The sequence below is a fragment of the Lipotes vexillifer genome, unplaced genomic scaffold (genome assembly GCF_000442215.2).
Source record: "Lipotes vexillifer unplaced genomic scaffold, Lipotes_vexillifer_v1.1 scaffold214, whole genome shotgun sequence".
Lineage (NCBI taxonomy): Eukaryota > Metazoa > Chordata > Mammalia > Artiodactyla > Lipotidae > Lipotes > Lipotes vexillifer.
Window position 1 is genome coordinate 1,476,832 of NW_006788863.1, and position 21,029 is coordinate 1,497,860.

General features: G+C 37.7%; 1 protein-coding gene across 1 annotated transcript in view; it reads left to right on the plus strand.

Annotated features, from left to right (window-relative positions):
- GLRB (glycine receptor beta) overlaps positions 1–21,029 on the plus strand; it is a 70,011-nt gene that overhangs the window by 35,489 nt on the left and 13,493 nt on the right. The window contains exons 4-7 of the mRNA XM_007461878.1: positions 10,132–10,361; positions 10,469–10,551; positions 12,136–12,276; positions 17,379–17,593. Of these exons, the coding sequence (XP_007461940.1) occupies positions 10,132–10,361; positions 10,469–10,551; positions 12,136–12,276; positions 17,379–17,593 (669 nt within the window). The remainder of the gene's footprint in view (positions 1–10,131; positions 10,362–10,468; positions 10,552–12,135; positions 12,277–17,378; positions 17,594–21,029) is intronic.

Here is a 21,029-nt window from a genome sequence, read left to right on the forward strand (position 1 = left end):
ATGAATAGTGTGTAAGTTGTGATATCAGACAGGCTTGTGCTGGAATCTGTTGTATACTTGATGCGTTACACCCTAAAAAGAGTGAAAAAACTATAGAAATAAAGCAACAGTATTTTGCCTGGCATAGTAACTCGTAGGAGTGGTTCACTGTTTTGTTGTCATGCATTTGCAAATTAACGTACTATCAGGATAGAATCTCATCCTAAAGAAAACGAACCATTTATGTTTGTTAGTAGCTTCACTGTACAGTTGTCATTTTGTTTATGAATAGCCCCCTGGAAATTTCCCCTACAAAGATTTGCTGAAATAAAGGAAGTCCTAAAATTTGGAAGCTTCAGTGTTGCCCAGAGCTTTCCTCTGCAGCTCAGATCTTTCTACTTTAACTGGCAGTTGCTTACTCCAGAAAACATAATGTAGAACACAGAGCTTGGGATGGGTGTAGCGTGAGGAACTGCAGACAGAGGTGGGGCAACTTCTGAAGGAGGAGGGCAGCCCTTTCCTCCAGTGTATAAAGTTCATTACCAAACAAAGAAGCCATCGTCGTGATGCACATTAACACTGCTGTAAGGACATTTTAGCCAATTCTGTTTGGAAAACATGCCTTCCTACTTATTTGTCTTCTAATTCAGAGGCTATTTTTTTTTTAACACCTTTATTGGAGTATAATTGCTTTACAGTGGTGTGTTGGTTTCTGCTTTATAACAAAGTGAATCAGCTATACATATACATATATCCCCATATCCCCTCCCTCTTGCGTCTCCCTCCCACCCTCCCTAACCCACCCCTCTAGGTGGACACAAAGCACCGAGCTGATCTCCCTGTGCTATTTGGCTGCTTCCCACTAGCTATCGATTTTACATTTGGTAGTGTATAAGGGTAAGCTGGGACGAAGTGAGAGAGTGGCGGGGACATAATTCAGAGGCTAACTCGCTAAACTAAAATCAATCTCACATTTGTTCACAAACTGTAACTGTGTAGTGGAAGAAACAACGTCACAGCCATATGAATACTCCTTAAGCCCTTCTAACCTCCATGGTTATGTACTCCTTCAGCTTGTTTCATAATCTCAGTTTTTAGCTTTATGGTTCCTATTTCTCATGTCGGTGTGTTCGTTGGCATTCTGCTACCTTCCATTTCTGTAAGACATCGTTATTAATGCTGTAAGTGATATTTACTGACTTAATAGCAGCATTACCCAAATCATCAAATAAATGTAACCATCCTCATTTGAAGTTGGTACAGCAGTCACTTACTGTATCAGTTTATATGCTACTGCTGGTGACTACTGAAATAAGACCTTCAAGGCAGAAGAATGGTTTGTTAGAGGCAAGGTGGCATCTGCTCTATGGTTATACTGAAAATATTTGTTGATTTTTCCATTCAGTTCCTACCTTTGGCTTACATCAGTTGGTTTTTAGAATTGAAAATGTGAACTGTTGCACTTGTGGGGAAAATTAGGTATTAGGTTTATTTATTTTTATTTTTTATTTTTGCGGTACGCGGGCCTCTCACTGTTGTGGCCTCTCCAGTTGCGGAGCACAGGCTCCGGACGCGCAGGCCCACTGGCCATGGCTCACGGGCCTAGCCGCTCTGCGGCACATGGGATCTTCCCGGACCAGGACACGAACCCGTGTCCCCTGCATCGGCAGGCGGACTCTCAACCACTGCGCCACCAGGGAAGCCCAAGGTATTAGGTTTATTGTAACGATCTGTACACAGACATTTTACCTCATCAGAAGTACCTAAGAACTCTTTCATGGAAATAAAAGCCTGATTATACAGTCCATTTTCTTTGGTGTAGACACGCTTTGTAATTATATTGAATTATTGTCACACTACGATTCATGATCCTGCCAAGCTTTCTGTGCCTTTGTGCTACATGACCTTTTCAAGAAGAAAATCATATTTGGGATCAGCTAAAAGAGCTTAATTCTAGTTCTTGGCAGTTACTTATCCTTGTTGTTTTAAAACAATTTTATTTTATATATTTTCTTCTATATGTAACTTTAAATTTCTTTCCTTACAACTTGTCTTAGTTTACTAAGTTACTCTCTATCCTATTTCTCTTAGCTATATTATTCAGAAGCACTGGTGATCAGACGTCATAAGTAAGAGGATTGTACAGCTGACCCTTGAACAACACGTTTTTGAACTGCACGGGTCCACTTTATACAGATTTTTGTCACTGTAGTACCATATACGTACTACAGCATTACACGATCTACAGTAGTTGGTTGAATCCATGGATGCAGAAGGGCACACAATAAAGTTACACGCGGACTTTTGACTGAGTGGCGGGTCGGCACTACTAACCCTGCGCTGTACAAGGGTCAACTGTCTTAGACAAGAAGGAAGGATGAGAAATGTCCCAGTTTTATTTTCTCCTTCCAAAATTTGTCATTATCAGCTAGTACAGAAAAATTAAATTAATGGTGTAAACAGTGCTAGCCAAATATCCTAACCTGTCAAAATGTCATAGAAATTATTTCTTCACTTCTGTATTTAACAGAAATATATTGGGCACTTGCTAAATATCCAGTCCAGCAGACCGCAACTCATGTAGTTTATAGTTTAGGGTGGTCGCATTGTATCACCTAGCAGGCACCCCTAATAAAAGTGGAATGTTGACATAGGTCTAGAAAAATTTAAATATTCATAGGGTGTTATTAAACAGTATATAACTAAAAACTCTTAAAAGATCACATATTGAGAAAAATAGATAAAGCATAACCTAAGAATTTTTACTGACATTTTGTTAGCTTGCAGTTCTTACATGAAATTTCTAACCTCACTAATGACTAAATTTAAATCCCTTTCACACCAGGCTTTATAACAGCTCTGTTGATAGAACTTTAATTATGATGCTGCCAGATGCTATGAGACTTGATTTTCTTTATTTCCTTGAACGCCATTTTTTTTTTTATCGTAATGTAAAGAAATCAAATGAGGCAACATTACGTATGTGAGAGTTAGGTAAAAATGACAAGTAACCAGAAGAGGTATCCTAACAACAACACAGAATATAGATGAACAGTTCTTAATATTAAAATATCATTAATGAAACTAACCATTTTTAATGCCTTCTTGTGAAATGTTTTATTGCCTTGAATAAGTAGTGTAATTTGGGTGTTAATTGGTACTGAAAATCTTGGAGAACATCCATTTTCCAGATCATGACTATTAGTGTGCTATTTGGAATGAATAATGATAGCATTTGTCACCAAGTTCTTTCAAAACAATTAAGTAATTTCCCAGTGATAAAAGCGGTCTGTTTCTGATGGGAAGTTGTTTATTGCAAAATAAATGATAGAGCTATAAGTATAGTGATTGAATAAATGAAAATGAAAATAAATAGGTTTCTAAGTTAGTTATCTAGATACAGAGGCTTTGAAATGCCAATAAGTAGCAATTATTTAGAAATGCCCATTAAGCATGAACCAAAGCATACTAATTAATAATCTTTTATCTTTTAATGAATGTTAAGCCAAAGCTATTAATTTAAATTGTGAAATTTTTAAACACTCTTAAAAGATGCATCAGCGTGCTGCAACTTGTATTGAATATAATACTGTGTAGCTACATAACTAATAGAAAAGCATCTTGGAAGCACTTTCCTAATGAGATAATAAGACGTAATGACCAAGAATGATACAATGAAGTAACTGATTTCAGTTTTTCAGTGATACTCATTGTAATACAACTCTGGAGTTCTACTCAGAAATAAAATTTGAAAAAGGATTACAGTAGAGACTCAAAGCTTATGGTATATTGAGCTTACATCAGTGCAGCTGAAAGCAAGAAGAGTTCATTTCAGGAGATGCTCAAAGCAGTTTCAAGATTTGTGACCTAGAAATGGATTACCGTTTAGAATAATTGTAGGTCAATCACAGTACAGAGAAAACCCAATGAGTTACGGTATAGGCTTGATTTTTTTTTTTTTTTTGAGGCAAAAAGCCTATTCACCTCTATTACCAATGTTATAAAAGAATAACAACATTAAGGATATATACATCAATAATGAGACAAAATATCGATACTTGCTTAGTGCTTAATATAGCCAGATGAACTTTGTGTACTTTACATATATTTTCTCATTTATTCCTGATAAAAACCCTGTGTTGTGGGTGTATCATTATTATCTTCATCTTATAGATAGGAAATGTGCATGTCCTAATTCTCTGTCATCTTGCTCTTATATGCCACAGTGTTTTGCTGAAATCAGTGTCTCCCTCATTTGCTGAAAGCATTCAGTTTGATTGTACTTGACCTTTGATGGCATTTATTGCTGTTGACCATCTTAAAGCTTTTGACTCTGGTTTGGTGAAATCACATTCTCAGGGCTTTCTTCTTTTTCTCAGACTTCTGAGAAAGCCAGCCCTTTAAATGCTTACCCTCCCTAGGGTTATTTTTTCCCCTGCATTCCTTCTCTAGGTAGTAATATTGGACAAACTCTTTCTTAGTCTTGATTTTTTGGGGTAGTGTTTTCAAGGTTCATCATGTTGTAATATGTATCAGAATGTCATTCCTTTTTATGGCTGAATAATATTCCACGGTGTGTGTATACGTATATACAACACTTGTCTATCCATTCATCATTTGATGGGCACTAGGATTGTTTCCACCTTTTGATTATTGTGAATAATGCTGCTATGAAAAAGGGTGTACAAATATCAGTTGTAGTCTCTTGCTTTTAATTCTTTGGGGCATGTACCTAGGAGTGGAATTGCTGGATCATATGGTAATTCTATACTTAACGTTCTGAGAACAAAGCACAATTTTTAAAAAGTTAAAAACATTAATATTGTAAGGACATGTCAGTGATTTATTTAACTTATTAATGAGGGAGCCAGCCAGATAGTAAAGCTGATTCAGTGGAGAATTCAGGAGACTGGAGAGAAAGAATGCTGCACTTAGGTTGCTAGATTAGATATACTTGTTAATGTTCCACAGGGCAATAAAGGCATACCTTTGGGAATGTCTTTCCTACCTGACAGAAATCATTTGTAATTTAGCAATCTTCTTGAAATGACATAATTGTACAGAGTCTGGGCCCTGATCTATAGAAAATGGCAAGTCAAACAAAGTTACATTTTCCTAGAGACTCATACAACCCTTAGGTGGGCTTGTTAGATAGCATGTAGTGTGATATTGAAAGGGCCATCTTTTTGCCTGTCTCCAAATTTTGGCTAACTTTTTATTTATTCCCTTTCCTTTTGTTTACATAATTTTTTGCATTCCCTTTTTTTAGGTAGACTTTATTTTTTAGAATAGTTTTCGGTTCGCAGCAAAAATGAGTAGAAAGCGTAGAGAGTTCCTGTAAGCCCCTCACCCTGGGATGTGCAGAGTCTCCCCCACTATGGATTTACTCCACCAAAGTGGTCCTTTGGTTGCAATCGATGACTCTACATGGATGGACACGTCATCACCTAAAATCCAGAGTTTAGATTAGGGTTTGCTCTTGGCATTGTCCGTTTGATGGGCTTTGACAAACATATGATGACATGTATCCACCATTATGGTATCAAACAGAAGAATTTCACTGCCCTGGAAAACCACTGTCTTCTGCCTGTTTATTCTTCTCTCTGCCTAACCCCTGGCAACCACTGATCTTTTTACTGTCTCCTTAGTTTTGCCTTCTCCAGAATGCCATTATAGTTGGAATCATACAGTATGCAGCCCTTTCAGATTGTATTCTTTCACTTAGTCATATGCATTTAAGGTTACTTTATATCTTTTCATGGCTTGATGGCTCATTTCTTTTTGGTGTCGAATAATATTCCACTGTCTGATGGAGTACAGTTTATTAATCCAACACCCACTGGAGGACATCTTGGTTGCTTCCAAGTTCTGGCAGTTATAACTAAAGCTGCAATAAGTTTTCAACTTTTTGAGTACATACCAAGGAGTGCAATATGATACGAGTATGTTTAGTTTTGTAAGAAACTGACAAACTGTCTCCCAAAGTAGCTGTAATATTTTGATTCCCAGCAGCAGTGAGAGTTCCTACTGCTCCACACCCTCATTTCCATTTGCTGTTGTCAGTTATTTTTAGTCCCTTATAGTTTCTTTATGGCTGCAGGAAACGTGTGTCCAGGTGCAAGCCCTGCAGCAAAGGGTCCCAGGTCCCAGGTCCCAGCCTGTCTCAGACATATAGAATAAAAAGAGGGTTGACTGTAGATTAAAACATTCTTGTATCATTTGTAATTTTGTAATTTTTCACACAGACAGTTTATTTTGTCAAGGTCTCTGATACTATCTAGGGCTTTCATCAGCTTTCAGCTGATTAAAATGCTTTGAACTTAATAAATGATAAATGACATGAATATATTCTGGGATGTTGTGGAAACATTGATTAGACTTCAAGAAGAATTTAGAAAAATGGACTTCACATGGAAAAACACTATTGCAATTGCTATAAAAATTTTAAAAGAAAAATAATTTGGCGATACAGTTTTAGATGAGTTAACCATTCCATTTTGGAAATAGGTGGGAAGTAAACAGTGCCTCCAAAAGAATGTGTGCCTGTGTGGAGATTTTGAGGGGAGCTCGACATAATGCAGGCTTAATTCCTGAAGTTCCACCCCAAACATTGTAAGATGGCTTCTTTTTTAATTATGCAAAATATGCTGAAGTTAAAGGTTAGCGTTGCTTTAATTCCTGTTAGATATCTTTCTGATATTAAAAAAAAATAGTGATATAATGTCTTTAGAAATTAATTACTAAGAAGCAAAATGTAGTTGCTTGGGTCTAGATAAAGAATACCAATGAGATCTTAATATTTCTATCTCTATACATATTTCTCACCCTCTTTAAAGTAATAAAACCTAATATTAGGCTAAAACAAAGCATCCAGATTTTAGAAGCCACACTGGTAAAGTTGCTTGGGAGTTGTGCCCAAATAATACTGAAAGAGTCTTGTCAGTATATGGCAGTGTCTCAACTGTTATTTATTTTTTTATCCAGCCCCCTATTTCTGGAGAGGATTTACAGTACATAATAATAACAAAAATACAACGAAGTAATTGAAACAGTACTAAATGTGCAGGAGCCATACAATGATAGTCATTCCAGGATGTGAGCTATACATTAATTCAATTAGCCATAGGGTTTAGCTTTCAGTTCCCTAGCTGCCAGACAGAAAGGAAACACGACAATAAGCTTACCTTGTACTTCCCAGTAATAGGAAGCATTTACGAGCATCAAGAGACCATTTTCATAGTATAAACTTTCAAAAATAGTCATATTTTTGTAAGGCACTTAGGCCAAATATGCCTAGCACGTAGTAAATACCTATACAAAGATATTATAGTTATATTTGGATAAGCAAATGAAAAATTAAAGAAAAATTCATCTTCAGTATTTTCATGTCATGGTTATTGACCAAAATAAAGGACCATTGCTTTAGTAATAAGCTTATAAAAGATACATCGGCAACTTCATCTGACCCTTAGGACACAGTATTTTATCATAATACCGTGAATGCTTATTTCAGATACCACAGCTTAAAGATGTAGTATTTGATGATTTACCTGGATAAGAAACAGTAGTTATGGGCTTCCCTAGTGGCGCAGTGGTTGAGAGTCCGCCTGCCGATGCGGGGGACACGGGTTCGTGCACCGGTCCGGGAGGATCCCACGTGCCGCGGATTGGCTGGGCCCGTGAGCCATGGCCGCTGAGCCTGCGCGTCCGGAGCCTGTGCTCCGCAACGGGAGAGGCCACAGCGGTGAGAGGCCCGCGTACCGCTAAAAGAAACAAAAAAAAACCAAAAAAAACAAACAAACAAAAAAAAGAGGTGGTTAATTTCTTTATAAGAGGGTAATAGAATAGCTTTTACTGTATATAATTTTAGAATACCAGTCATTTTGGCTGATCATTACAGGAAAGCTTTTTAGCAAATAATTTGGAACTGGATACTGTTAAGTGCTCAAAGTAATGGCAAGTGTATATCAACCATGTGCTTTAGCGAAGCTAGCAAAATAGGAATTTTATTTGAAAATGAGCAGATCTATGGTGTAGTTCTTCTTAAGTTGGGGGCCATGCATGTTTTTCTGGGTTGAGAGAAACTTTGGTCAGGAAGCAGCATTGTGGCCACTGGAAGGCGCACCAGTTGATAGGCCTATGTCCTGGACATGTTTTGAGCTAATTTCTTTAGCTGTCACAATCAGATATGAGGTAACCACTTAAGTCCCATTATGAGTTGTAAGATATGTGTATATTTGACAAAAAGTTAATGGAGCTGTGTAGTGCAGGTCTTCATCTTCCAGGGTCCTAGGCCTCCTTCACATCCTCTTTGATTCCATGTTCGTTTGATTAGGAAAATGTTACTTTTGTTTTCCCGGCCAGTGGTACAGATATGTTCAGTGCCAGCTTACATAATTTCTTAATTTATTTGACTTTCGCACTTCAAGACCGTCTGCGTACGATTTTTAACAATCAATTTATATTATGTGTTGAAGTTCATTTATTTATTAAACATGTATTTAATTGAAGTATACTTGATTTACAATGTTGTGTTATATGTGTTGAAGTTTTTATAAACATCAAGTTTAGCTGTTAGATGTAGGTACGTTAAATCATACTTCACTGTCTGTAGTTCAGTAAATATTTATTATCAATATGTGCCTTACCGTCCTCTGATTACTATTATAGAATCTGAACATCATAGGAGAGAGAAAGTGAATTCCTCAAATTTTCCTAGAGTCACTGCGCATTGCTTATGCTTTATTTTATATTTTATACATAAATAAAATGTGCGTATTTGTGCTTCATATAAATATGTTAGGTCTTATTATTTAAAGAAAGATAATCTATCATCTCTTCCTATTTAAATATTTGGATTTTGATTTGAAGTTTATGATCTGATTCATTTTGATCATGTCAAAAGGCCATGGATAGATAGTATTTTGTGAATTTTGAATGGTTGAAAATAAGGATGCTGAAACCCAATGTCATTTATGCCTTGAGCACTTTGGTGCATATTCTGAGTTCAGTATATAAAATTAAAATAAAAAACCCTGAGCATAATGCCACAATGCTGCGTTTGACTGTATATACCCCAGTAACGCAATGTGTGCCAGAATCTCATTTCACTGGCAAATATAAAATGTATTAAGGTATTAGACAACGTTTCGAGGTTCATATATTCTTAGAATATACATGTCTTGATATAATCCAACTTTTACAAAGTTTTACAATTAAAACTTTGGAGATAGGCAAAAAACTGAAGCAAAATAATCAGCTGTTTAGTGGATTTCAAAACCTTTTCCTACTGTAGTTGAACATAACATTTACAAATTTTTCACGTACTCTCATCTGTTTGGCAAAATCCAAATGTTATTTGACTACCTCTGTATAATCATTTACATGTATGAGTAGGCAAGGATAATTTTTCCTTTTCTTCCTCAAGTATATATATAAAGTGTGCGTTTTAAACATATATGTAGTTTTATTTTATTTTTATTGATGTACAGTTGATTTACAATGTTGTGTTAGTTTCTGCTGTACAGCAAAGTGATTTAGTTATACTTATATACACACTCTTTTAAAAATTCTTTTCCATGGTGGTTTATCCCAGGATACTGAATGTAGTTCCCTGTGCTCTGCGGTAGGACCTTGTTGTTTATCCATCCTATGGATAAACAGCTTCCATCTGCACACCCCAAACTCCCAATCCTTCCCTCCCGAACTCCCTTGTAGCTTTATATACATATAAATTATTTTTGTAGTTTGCTACTTAGTAAAATACAAGTGAAATATTTTCTCTTGGCTTCTTATCTATTTTTAATGAAGAGGTATCCTACTTTGGGGGGAAGAATAATGGCAGTATTTAGCAGTTCCTGTGCTTTTTTGACAATACCAACTAACCCCCTGGTATAATTGGTGTTTGTATTACAGTAAAGCAATATTGGTAAAGTTCTATGACGACGTTTGAACTCGCAAGCGCTAAGAGGATGTCTGTAGAGAGTCTTACAAAGACACGAGGGGCTTTTTATATACCAAGCTATTGTGATCCTTGTTAATGTTGGAAGAGCAAACGTATTTGTGCTGCTAATGATTGAACCCTTTTTATTCTGGTGCTGAACGCATTCTTAAAAATGGCAGTAAACACACACGCACACGTAATTTTCCCAGGATTATAGAGTCAACATCTTCCTGAGACAGAAGTGGAACGACCCCAGACTGAAGCTGCCTAGTGATTTCCGGGGCTCGGATGCCCTGACGGTGGACCCCACGATGTACAAGTGTCTGTGGAAACCTGATTTATTTTTTGCAAATGAAAAAAGTGCCAATTTTCATGATGTAACCCAGGAAAATATCCTCCTCTTTATTTTTCGGGATGGAGATGTCCTCGTCAGCATGAGGTACTCTTTTCTCTCTAATATTTGTAGATTCATATTTTCCTTTAAAAATCAGTATATCACAGAGACATGTGTTAAACAACTTCTAAGACGTCTGCTTCTGCTTTCAGGCTATCTATTACTCTTTCGTGCCCTTTGGACTTGACCTTGTTTCCCATGGATACACAACGTTGCAAGATGCAACTTGAGAGCTGTATGTAAATGAGACCCTAAGTCACCATAGGGATAAAAATGCTTAAAATTTCTAGGCAATACATGCTACTAATATCTTAGATAATAACGGTGAAACTAATGCCTTTGATTCCAAATAGACGTTAGAATAAGTTATTTAGGGAAATTATAGTTTTCCTTTTACTACATTAATTTGTATACTAAGATAGATGAATTCTTTTGTTACCAGTTGATTTCAGTTGAGTTGTTGTAGGTGTAGGTGTGTACCCTCCTACCTTATTCCAATCGCCACCTTCATTTGAGTTAGTAATATAGGCAAGGTAAAGGAGAAAATGATGTCCTAATAACTTTTCTAATGTTAAAACCACATTTTTCAGAGCAGAAAAATTGGAAAACACTGAAAAATATTATCTAAATCCTACCAAGCATTAATTTTCTATGGATCTATAAAAAAGTTATTTTTTACAAAATTGGATTTTAGATTTTCTATGTTTCTAGAATCATATATTTTTCAGTTTCTAAAAGAGGTACCAGGTGTAGTCATTGAAATGATTATCTCTAAAATATATTTATTAATTAATCTACTATGAAGCTTGAAAAGCATGTGAAAATCAAAGTAGGAAATAAAACTTGAAAAATTAACACTAATGGAAGGAATCTTCAGCCTGAATACCCATACACTGTGACCTATTCCTACAAAGAATCACCTTATAAAATGTATGTGCTTGCTTGATGACATGCTCTAAAGTTACTTAGTGGTTACTTGTTGTTGTTGTTTAATTTACTGAAGCTGGATCCTAAATTTGAACACTATTTTTTGCTTTCTAACTATAATGTGAGATTTTGCAGATGTAACTGCATGTATGTACACGTCTGTGTGTGTATTGTATATACGTGTGCCTGTGTGTCAATATGCATTTTTTATAAATAATTCCAAATGTGTATATACCTTCAATTCTGTTACTAGATACACTAAAGTATGGCTTTAAAAAACATAGGCATGTAAGAGTTGAACGGTAGGCTACAACATGCTGTAAACCCATGGGGCCCTTGAATTGTAGCCAGGTTACCTAAGCCCACAATGTGGGTTCCAGGAGGCTCTAGTGATGCAGTGATGTCCATTTGAGGGGCTGTGTTATTGCTCTCCTCTGGCCATGCAACTCCTCTAGGGAAGTTGGTAGTGAATTCTTCAAAAAAATCCATTTTGGTGCTTAAGTTTCTTTAAAAATCTCCAGGTAGCATATTGCATGATTGTAAATGTATACATTCAGAAAGCTAGTATCACTTATTTGCTACTTTTTCATTGATGACGGTTCAGAATTCTGACATAGACAGATGTACTACTGTTCATGACCCCCGAGGATTTTTACCATCTGCGATATGCTGATTATTTTAGCTTGTTCTTTCTTTAAGCCAATTATCTGTAACTTTTGTGCTAATATTTTTATTAGTGGCCATAGATTTTACCTCTTTACATTTCTAACAAAAGTTCCATAAAAGGGCCTATTGTTTTACCATTTCTGTGTTTAATATCTGGATGTTAAAATGTTAAAGAAGTGTTAATAATTATATTTCAAACTAATATTTTATTTACTTTTGTTTATAGTTGGTTACACAACTGATGACTTACGATTTATCTGGCAGTCAGGGGATCCTGTTCAATTAGAAAAAATTGCCTTGCCTCAATTTGATATTAAAAAGGAAGATATTGAATATGGTAACTGTACAAAATACTATAAAGGCACTGGTAAGTAATATTCTTTAAATTAAACAAAACTAAGTCTTATTTCAAAGATTTGTTTCAATATTAAAACATGCTAGGGACAGAACAGAGAAAACTAGTTAAAAAATAAATTCAGTATTTATAAACATTATATCTGTATGTTGATATATTTAAATCTTTCATAAAATTACATACACTAAAGTTAAAATTTATTTTATCACTAGATAGTTTTGCTTTTCTTTATGTAATTCCGGATAACAAGAGGTTTTCAACGTTTTATTTTATATGAACTCTCCAGGCAGTGGTTTTCTTAGATGTTGCCTAGAAATTCTGCTCTGACAAGATTCATATTAGGGCCAAACGTTATGGATATAAGTAATGTAACCCATATATATTCGTCTGCTGTCTTTGGGGCAGTTTTTCAATGTTGGTTGACCCATTTTCTTAATTTTCAAAAAATTTAATCTTTATGCTGTGCAGGAAACAGTAAACACATGAAATAATTGGACATGAGTAAAAATTTGCCATATAATATTCTTGATCTAGGTTATGGAACAGCCAATTATGAAAGCTCAACAAATTAACCTCATGCATTAAATCACATCAAGCTTTACAGAAATGAAAATGCAGTATTCACTGATCAATACTTTCATAATATGATTAGTATTCAACCTTTGAGTCTCCTCTGGAGGTTATAGGTTATTGAAGGCTCTAGATATTAAATATAGTGCTATTCTCCTCAGCAATATAAATAAAAAGGTGATTGACTTTTGACCAATACATTCACACTAATAATCAGTCTAATTTATAAATTACCACAAAATTCTAATTCTGTATCAGGAAGTAAATCATGACAAAGATGTTCAGGAATAGATGTAATTAAAGTTTAAGTTTATTGCAACATTTATGTTGACTTTGCAAAAATAAAAATGTGTAGTGTAATTGTGGAAAATGTACTGAGGTGAGATGTTTGAGCTAAAATGCTGCATCGTGACATCATCAAGGACAAAATATGACTTAAAACATACCTGTTGATTAGAATAAAAGATAGAGTGAATAGTTGCATATCTACGTTGTTGTAATAATAAATACAACACGGGCCAACTTAGAGATAACGTTAGTTTAAGCATCTGTTGTCATTGACCTTCAACTAAATTAACAGATTATATAACATTTATATATAAATAGTCCCTTCTCTTGTAGAGCTTATAGTCTTTTAGGACATGAGACAAAGTAAGGAAATACACTGCTGAAAGAATTATCAAAAATTTTAATGGAAAAACAGAGCTCTTAAAAATTTGACCATCAAAGTACGTAGTGAAGAAATCGTAGATACCTTGATTGTCAGATGTGGAAGTGATCTTTCGGCTAATGCTGAGTCAGCTCTTTTGTTGAACACATAAAGTAACTGAGATGCAGGGTCAACGACTTCCTGAATGTCAAGGGCAAATCAGTGTCAGCTGTAACCTGGGCACTGTCATTCTCCTCTCTACGACTCATGCAAATTGAGACTGACTACAGTTTTCAGGGATTTCTCACCTAGTAATGGAAAAAATAAACTTGAAAGCCAAGGGAAGTTTTTTGGAGGATTGATGTAGAGAAACATTTAATAGATGGCTTTTTGAGTTCTTGTTATCTGTCAGGCATTGCTTTAAGCACTTTGCAGGAATCCTATGAGTTCAGTGAGTGCTATTATATTTGGAAAATAGTTACCCACATCCAGATTATATGATTAACATTTCAAAATGAATAGTCTCTAAATTGTTTGAGAAACTTGAAATAGAGTTTACTGAAATTTTTTAAACTTCATCTAGAGATGAAAAATAAAACCAGTAATTTTATTTCTAATTTTATGTAGTATAAAATCATGTAATAGTATTGAAAATCATGGGGTTATTCATTTTTTCACCTTTAAGCCCTGAACTTAAAATGTCTCGGGACTTCCCTGGAGGTCCAGTGGTTAAGATTTCACCTTCCAGTGCAGGGGGTGCGGGTTCGATCCCTGGTCGTGGAGCTAAGATCCCACCATGCCTCGTGGCCAAAAGGACAAAACATAAAACAGAAGCAATATTGTAACAAATTCAATAAAGACTTTAAAAATGGTCCACATCAAAGCAATCTTAACAAAAAAGAAGCCTCTGCTTGGGGACTCAGCAGTGAATAAAGGACAGATCCCTGCTGTTTTACAGATCCATATTCTTACATGGCAAGCAAGTAAAGTAAATATAATTCTTTTAGTCCTAAGAAGGAAATAAGAGGGTGTGCTGTGGTAGAGTATTTGGGGATATACTCAAGATTTACGATAAGTAAATCTTTCATTGATTTTTTTGTGTGTGTGGTATTTTTTGAGTTATCGTAAATAAGTCGCTTATATCTCATTAGATACAGAAAATAACAAAAAACTCATGGCTAACATAATAAGAATTGGCACTATACTTCAGTAAACATGCTTGTTCAGTATTTATATGGATCAGTATATGGATATAAGAAAAACATTTTAATGTTTGGATAATACTTAGAAATGTATGTAGGAAAATAGACCATCCAAAATATATGGAATGCTTAACAGTGTAGAATACTGGAAAAGATACAGAAAGCAACATATAAAATGATGGCCAATATTTTCTTTAATTTGTACAAAATTATCCGAAATGATGATTTGGGTTTAACTTTATTAAAAATTAGGGTTTTATTTATAATAGTAGAAATTACACAGGTGGAGAAATATATGGGTACACAAGTATAGAAAAACCTTTAAATTGGAAGCCTGAGTGAATAATAATCAAATAAAAGCTCACAGGAAATAGAAAGTAAATTGAATTTGCCAGTGAGCATTTATACCCATTAGCTGCCCACCTGCCCCTCATAAATGTAACAGTACCAGGAAATCAAAAAAGATCAAGAAATGTTTCTCATAAAAGTTTATGGAGCAAATCACTATGATATCCAGGCGTATATTTTACCGCTAAATTCATCCACGTCTTGGGAAGCTTCCCGGGGGGTGGCTTCAGATGAAACACTCGGTTACTAGGCTGCCATCTCAATGTGGTGGATGGCATGCGCAAATGAATTGGAAAGTGAGCAACTTTATAGAAAATTGTTATAATCCTTGTGACAACCTAGGCTCCTAAAGATACATAATAAGCACATATGTGTTCTTCCCCATTTTACAGGCACTAGGTGAGTGTAAAGTTACCTTGAGGGAGTGACACTCTTAGAAAGCAAGGTACTGCAGAACCGCGTGTAGGAAACGCTGTGGGCCTCCTTAATTGCAGCGAATGGGCTTATGAAAGATTATAGTTTGGAAGTTTTGCACATGGTTGTTAGTTGGAAGCATATGTTCTCATTTGTCCAGGCAGCAAGTTGAGATAAGAGGTAGGCACTGAAAAGGGAGGGGGATTTTCCATCGTTTTGCCCTTCATATCTTTTTAGAACCTGTGCACCATTTAAATGAATTGCCTAGTTGTAATGAACTTAAAATTTAAAAAAGACAAACACTCTGCATTGCTTGTCTTTTTTTTTTTTTTTTGCGGTACGTGGGCCTCTCCCTGTTGCGGCCTCTCCCATTGCGGAGCACAGGCTCCGGACGCGCAGGCTCAGCGGCCCTGGCTCACGGCCCCAGCCGCTCCGCGGCATGTGAGATCTTCCCGGACCGGGGCACGAACCCGCGTCCCCTGCATCGGCAGGCGGACTGTCAACCACTGCGCCACCAGGGAAGCCCATGCTTGTCTTTTTTTGATATAATATGGAAACGTTTGGCATAATTAGAATTTACTTCAGTTCAAATCAACTACTTATTTTTGTGACAGATTAGCCCTAACATCTTTCTAATCCCTCCGAGGTATCAATGATTATTGGGAAAAGGATAGATTTCTAATCTAAGCTATTTGATAAAGGGATGAGAATAGCCATTCTTGTAAAGACCCTATTTGCGTGCAATTACTGCTCTGGATACTATTAATGAATAAATGTGAAGATTATTCTAGCATCAGAAATAATATACCTTCTTCCCAACTCGGAAAACTAGATAAATACAACTTTTTAAACTAAAACACAGTGAGAAAGTAATATTGTCTTTTTTTCCCCATAATTATTTTATTTATGCACTGTCCATTCATTTGTCTCAACAGTTTAAAATAATTATGTACAGTTTAAGCTGAACACAACTGAAGATATTTTAACGTTTTGGAATTCATGCATACCCTTCCTTTTGTTGAATGGGAAATGACATTTTTATCTAAATTGAACATTAAAAAAAATCATCTCGAACACCTGGAAACGCCTCTCGTATGCCAGTGCTGGGAGGATATTTGTGTCACTTATTTTCTTTCTCCAGTCACCAAAGGCTATTATGAGGCTGCCCATAATTTGTGATTAACTTGAGAGACTAGTTGATATCATGGCAGCCCTAGAATGATGTGTAAGGGCAATGTCTGCTTTAGTCTCAGCCTGTGAATGTGAAGCCCTTTCCCTCGATTCCAGGACATTTGAGGTCCTGGAGTGGAACCAGGGGAGACTTGTTTGGGGTGTCAGATGTTTGCCTTTACAAACTTTTACCTGCATAGACTGGGAGCACTCACTTAACCCTGCTCGTGTTTACCTCCAAGACTGTCTGCCCACTCCATGTGTAAATGTGCGTATGAGCTCTGGTAGACGGTCATTCCTTCCAGATAAGAAGTGGTCCACGTGGCTGAAAATTATACTGACCATTTGTAATCCAGGAATGTTTCTTTTTAGACTTGCTCTGCTCTGATTTGATGCTTCCGGTGGCTTCTTTAGATCTTTTGCTCCCAGAGTACCCAAGGATAATGGGAAGTTTAAGTCACTGCAAAATCTCGGAGCAAAGACTTAAAAGCCGAGACTGGCCATCCCAGAGCAGCACACGGTGTCTGTTTGTCAACCTCATAATGAAGTGGAAAGAGGTCAGGTGAAACAGGTCTCATCATGCCGTCCTCTTAGATCATGTAAATGATACATATTTACAGAACCAGCCCCTGTCCTTTTTACGTGGAGTTCACTTTGTGAAATTGCCTCGAGCAGGAGCGACCTGTAATTTATGGGCACGATGTGATTTTGCGGTTGGATGTGGCGGGAGTGTCACTCTTGCCTGTATCTGTCGCTGGCAGGGTACTACACGTGCGTGGAGGTCATCTTCACCCTGAGGCGGCAGGTGGGCTTCTACATGATGGGCGTCTACGCCCCAACCCTGCTCATCGTGGTTCTGTCCTGGCTTTCCTTCTGGATCAACCCCGATGCCAGCGCTGCCAGAGTGCCCCTGGGTAACGTGTTCCAGCCTCTCTCTCGGGGGTCGGGAGTGTGCTGCATCTTTATAGAAATGACTGTATAATTTTGAAATTATACCAAATTATTTTGGGACAGTGAGTTTGGGAATTGATGGCAACCTTTTTTTTTTTTTTTTCAGACTTCCTTCAGTCCTTGACATTGAACTAGATTTTCTCCGTGTTTATGCATTCTATAATTAAACTAAGTTTTCTCTTTTTGTGTCCTGGGGGTATTTTAAGCCGTTAATCCATCCTACTTTGACTCTCGTGAAATAATTATTAATAAGAGATTTTCACGGATAACGGAAGGCTAAAATCCCCAGTGGTGCCAAGCTTAAAAACAAATGACTATTTGGATAGAAATCTTTCTAAATCATATACTGTCTCATACTGTTCATCAGGGAATATGTAATAGAATTTATCTTCTTAAACATGACTTTGCATCATTTTCCTAAATGCTAGTTGTTGTGTGCTGTACCACCAAGAGGCTAGAGAGAGGAAGGGCTGGTTAGGCCACTCTCTCCAGTTTGTGATATTTAATGCTCTGTGACATAGAAACACCAATAGCCAGACTTGAAAATTATGTCTCTATAGGGCTTAAATAGTCTTGCGTTGAGGAAATAATCGAGAGCCTTTCTTTTTTTTTTTAATTAATTCATTTATTTATGGCTGCGTTGGGTCTTCGTTGCTGCGCACGGGCTTTCTCTGGTTGCGGTGAGCGGGGCTACTCTTCGTTGTGGTGCATGGGTTTCTCATTGCGGTGGCTTCTCTTGCTGCGGAGCACGGGCTCTAAGCACGCACACTTCAGTAGCTGTGGCACGCGGGCTCAGTAGTTGTGACTTGCGGGCTCAGTAGTTGTGACTTGCGGGCTCAGTAGTTGTGACTCACGGGCTCTAGAGCGCAGGCTCAGTAGTTGGGGTGTATGGGCTTAGTTGCTCCACGGCACGTGGGATCTTCCTGGACCAGGGCTCGAACCCGTGTCCCCTGCATTGGCAGGCGGATTCTTAACCACTGCGCCACCAGGGAAGTTTGAGAGCCTTTCTTATGGGTAAAGTGAATAAACTTCAAAATAAGGACATTGTAACAACAAGTTTTGATTGCTTGGAGTGTTTTAAAACTTGTTGTTAATGTGTGTGTGTGTGTTTTCTTAATATCACCTGGAACTTGTATCAGTAAGTCTATGAAATACCCGACCGCTTGGTGACTGATTAGTTGCAGCATTTAATTTTTTCTATTGTCAAAAAGGCCTTGTGTAAATCTCCCTCCTGACTTACTGGGGGAATTAAACAAAATACAGATTTTAAAGAGTAGGAAACCAGGAAAGTGCCAATGAAAATGACAGTTTTATCCAAATAAGAAATTTGGTGATTTACATCAAACTAAAACCACAAAGACCAAATCTATATCTTAATAAGCAAAAAATGTGAGAAATTTCATTCTAAAGGTTGTGTATCTGTAATGAAGCAATGACAGTTGATAGAGTAATCCTTTAGGGAAAAAGAATTAACTATGTAGTGTATTGTACTGGGAATAAAGCACCCCCAAAGCTAGATTTAAATTCTTACACTTGTCAAAAATATCACACATTTCCCTCAAATCGCTATTTTTTTGGTTTATTACAGGTATCTTATCCTCATGCAGTGATATAAATTGAAATTTCAGCCTTCCAAGGCTGCTCTGGAGACAACCCAATCCCTGACATATTCTCGAAGGACATTCTCTGTAAATCCCCGTCTCTTGCAGGACTTCTGATATAAAATCCGTGAGCTGACACTTAGCGTCCAGCAGACCTGTTGTTTGGAAACCAGTTAATGGTTAAAAGTCAAACCAGGTTTGAATTCCAGCTCTGTGCCTACCAGCTGTGACAACTTCCCATCACATCCAGCCTCTGTGAACATACTCTGTGGACATGTCAGAGTATGGATGGAAAAGTACTCCAGGGGTTTTTGGAGGCTTGAAAAAAAATGAACGTAACACCCATGCAGGAGTTCATCATGTGCCTCCTTTACAGATTGCTTTACACTTTTCAAAGCACTTTGACACATTCGGATTCATTCAACAAATATCTGTTGTGGGCTGACTATGGGCTAGGTACTATGCAAAAAGATGGGGATATGGTTAAAAAGTAAATAGCCAATAAATAGTTAATAAAATAGATGTAAAAAGAAGCAAAACTCAGCCTCAGTGAGTTTATACTCTCTTGGGAAGAAACAGACACCAGATAAGTACAACCTATAATATATAAGATGGTGATACAGGGATGGGAAGTTGAGGGCGGCAGCCTGCTTGTCAGGAATTGCCTTGATGAGAAAGTGATGTTGAACAGAGGCAAGAAGGAGGGGAAGGAATGGACCACTGTGGATAAGTTAGGATAGGATAGGATAGGATAGGATAGGTTAGGAAAGGGTACCTGGAGAGCGATCAGGGCAGCATCCCCTGAGACAGAAGCATGCCTGGAGTGTACGGGCCTAGTTGCTCCTTAGTGCTCCTGGGAACACTAAGGAGTCCAGTGAGAGAAAGGGAGATTAGTAGGTGAGATCAGAAAAATAACAAGGGCGAGGGGTGGGTTATGGAATAGTTCTTAAGGAATTCTGGTGATGTGGGCTTTTATTCAGAGTGAAGTGTGAAGCCCCTGAGGGCTTTTGAGCATGATCTGATTTAAATTGTAAGTGCTTATCTTTACTGCTTTCTTTAGAATAGACTGGCAGGGGGCAAAGGTAGAAGCAAGCAAAGCAGGTAGGAGGCCTGCAGTAAGCATGGTGTGAGCCAGGGGCGGTAGTGCAGGTGCTTGTACATATTAGATGAAGGATGTAGTAGAGAAAGATTTGCAGATGTCTTGCATGTGGGATTTAAGAAAGCAGAATCAGGGCTTCCCTGGTGGCGCAGTGGTTGGGAGTCCGCCTGCCGATGCAGGGGACGCGGGTTCGTGCCCCGGTCCGGGAGGATCCCACATGCCGCGGAGCGGCTGGGCCCGTGAGCCGTGGCCGCTGGGCCTGCGTGTCCGGAGCCTGTTGCTCCGCAACGGGAGAGGCCACGGCAGTGAGAGGCCCGCGTACCACACACACACAAAAATAAAAAAAAAAGAAAAAAGAAAGCAGAATCAAGGCTGACCTCAAGGTGTTTTTGGCTTAGAAACTGAAGAGATGAAATTGCCATGAATGGAGGTGAGCAGAGCTGTAGGTCAGGTAGGTTTGAGAAGGTGAGAGGACCAGGTTGGTTCCGGATGCACTGAGTTTGAGATGTCTGTTAGGTGGAGATAGCAGGTAGACAGGTGGATGTACAAGTCTGGGGTGTCTTGGAGAAATCAGGACTGGAGGTCAGAGTTTAAGGTTTGCCAGGATGTAGATGGTATTTAAGGCGATGAGTGGGGTGTAGGTAGAGGAATCTCAGGGCTAAAGCCTTGGGACTGAGAAGACGAGGAACAATCTATGTGATGTGGTTTCCTAGAATCCTGCCAAGTGGAGAGGTTGTGTCCAGGCGAGGGGAGTGACCGGC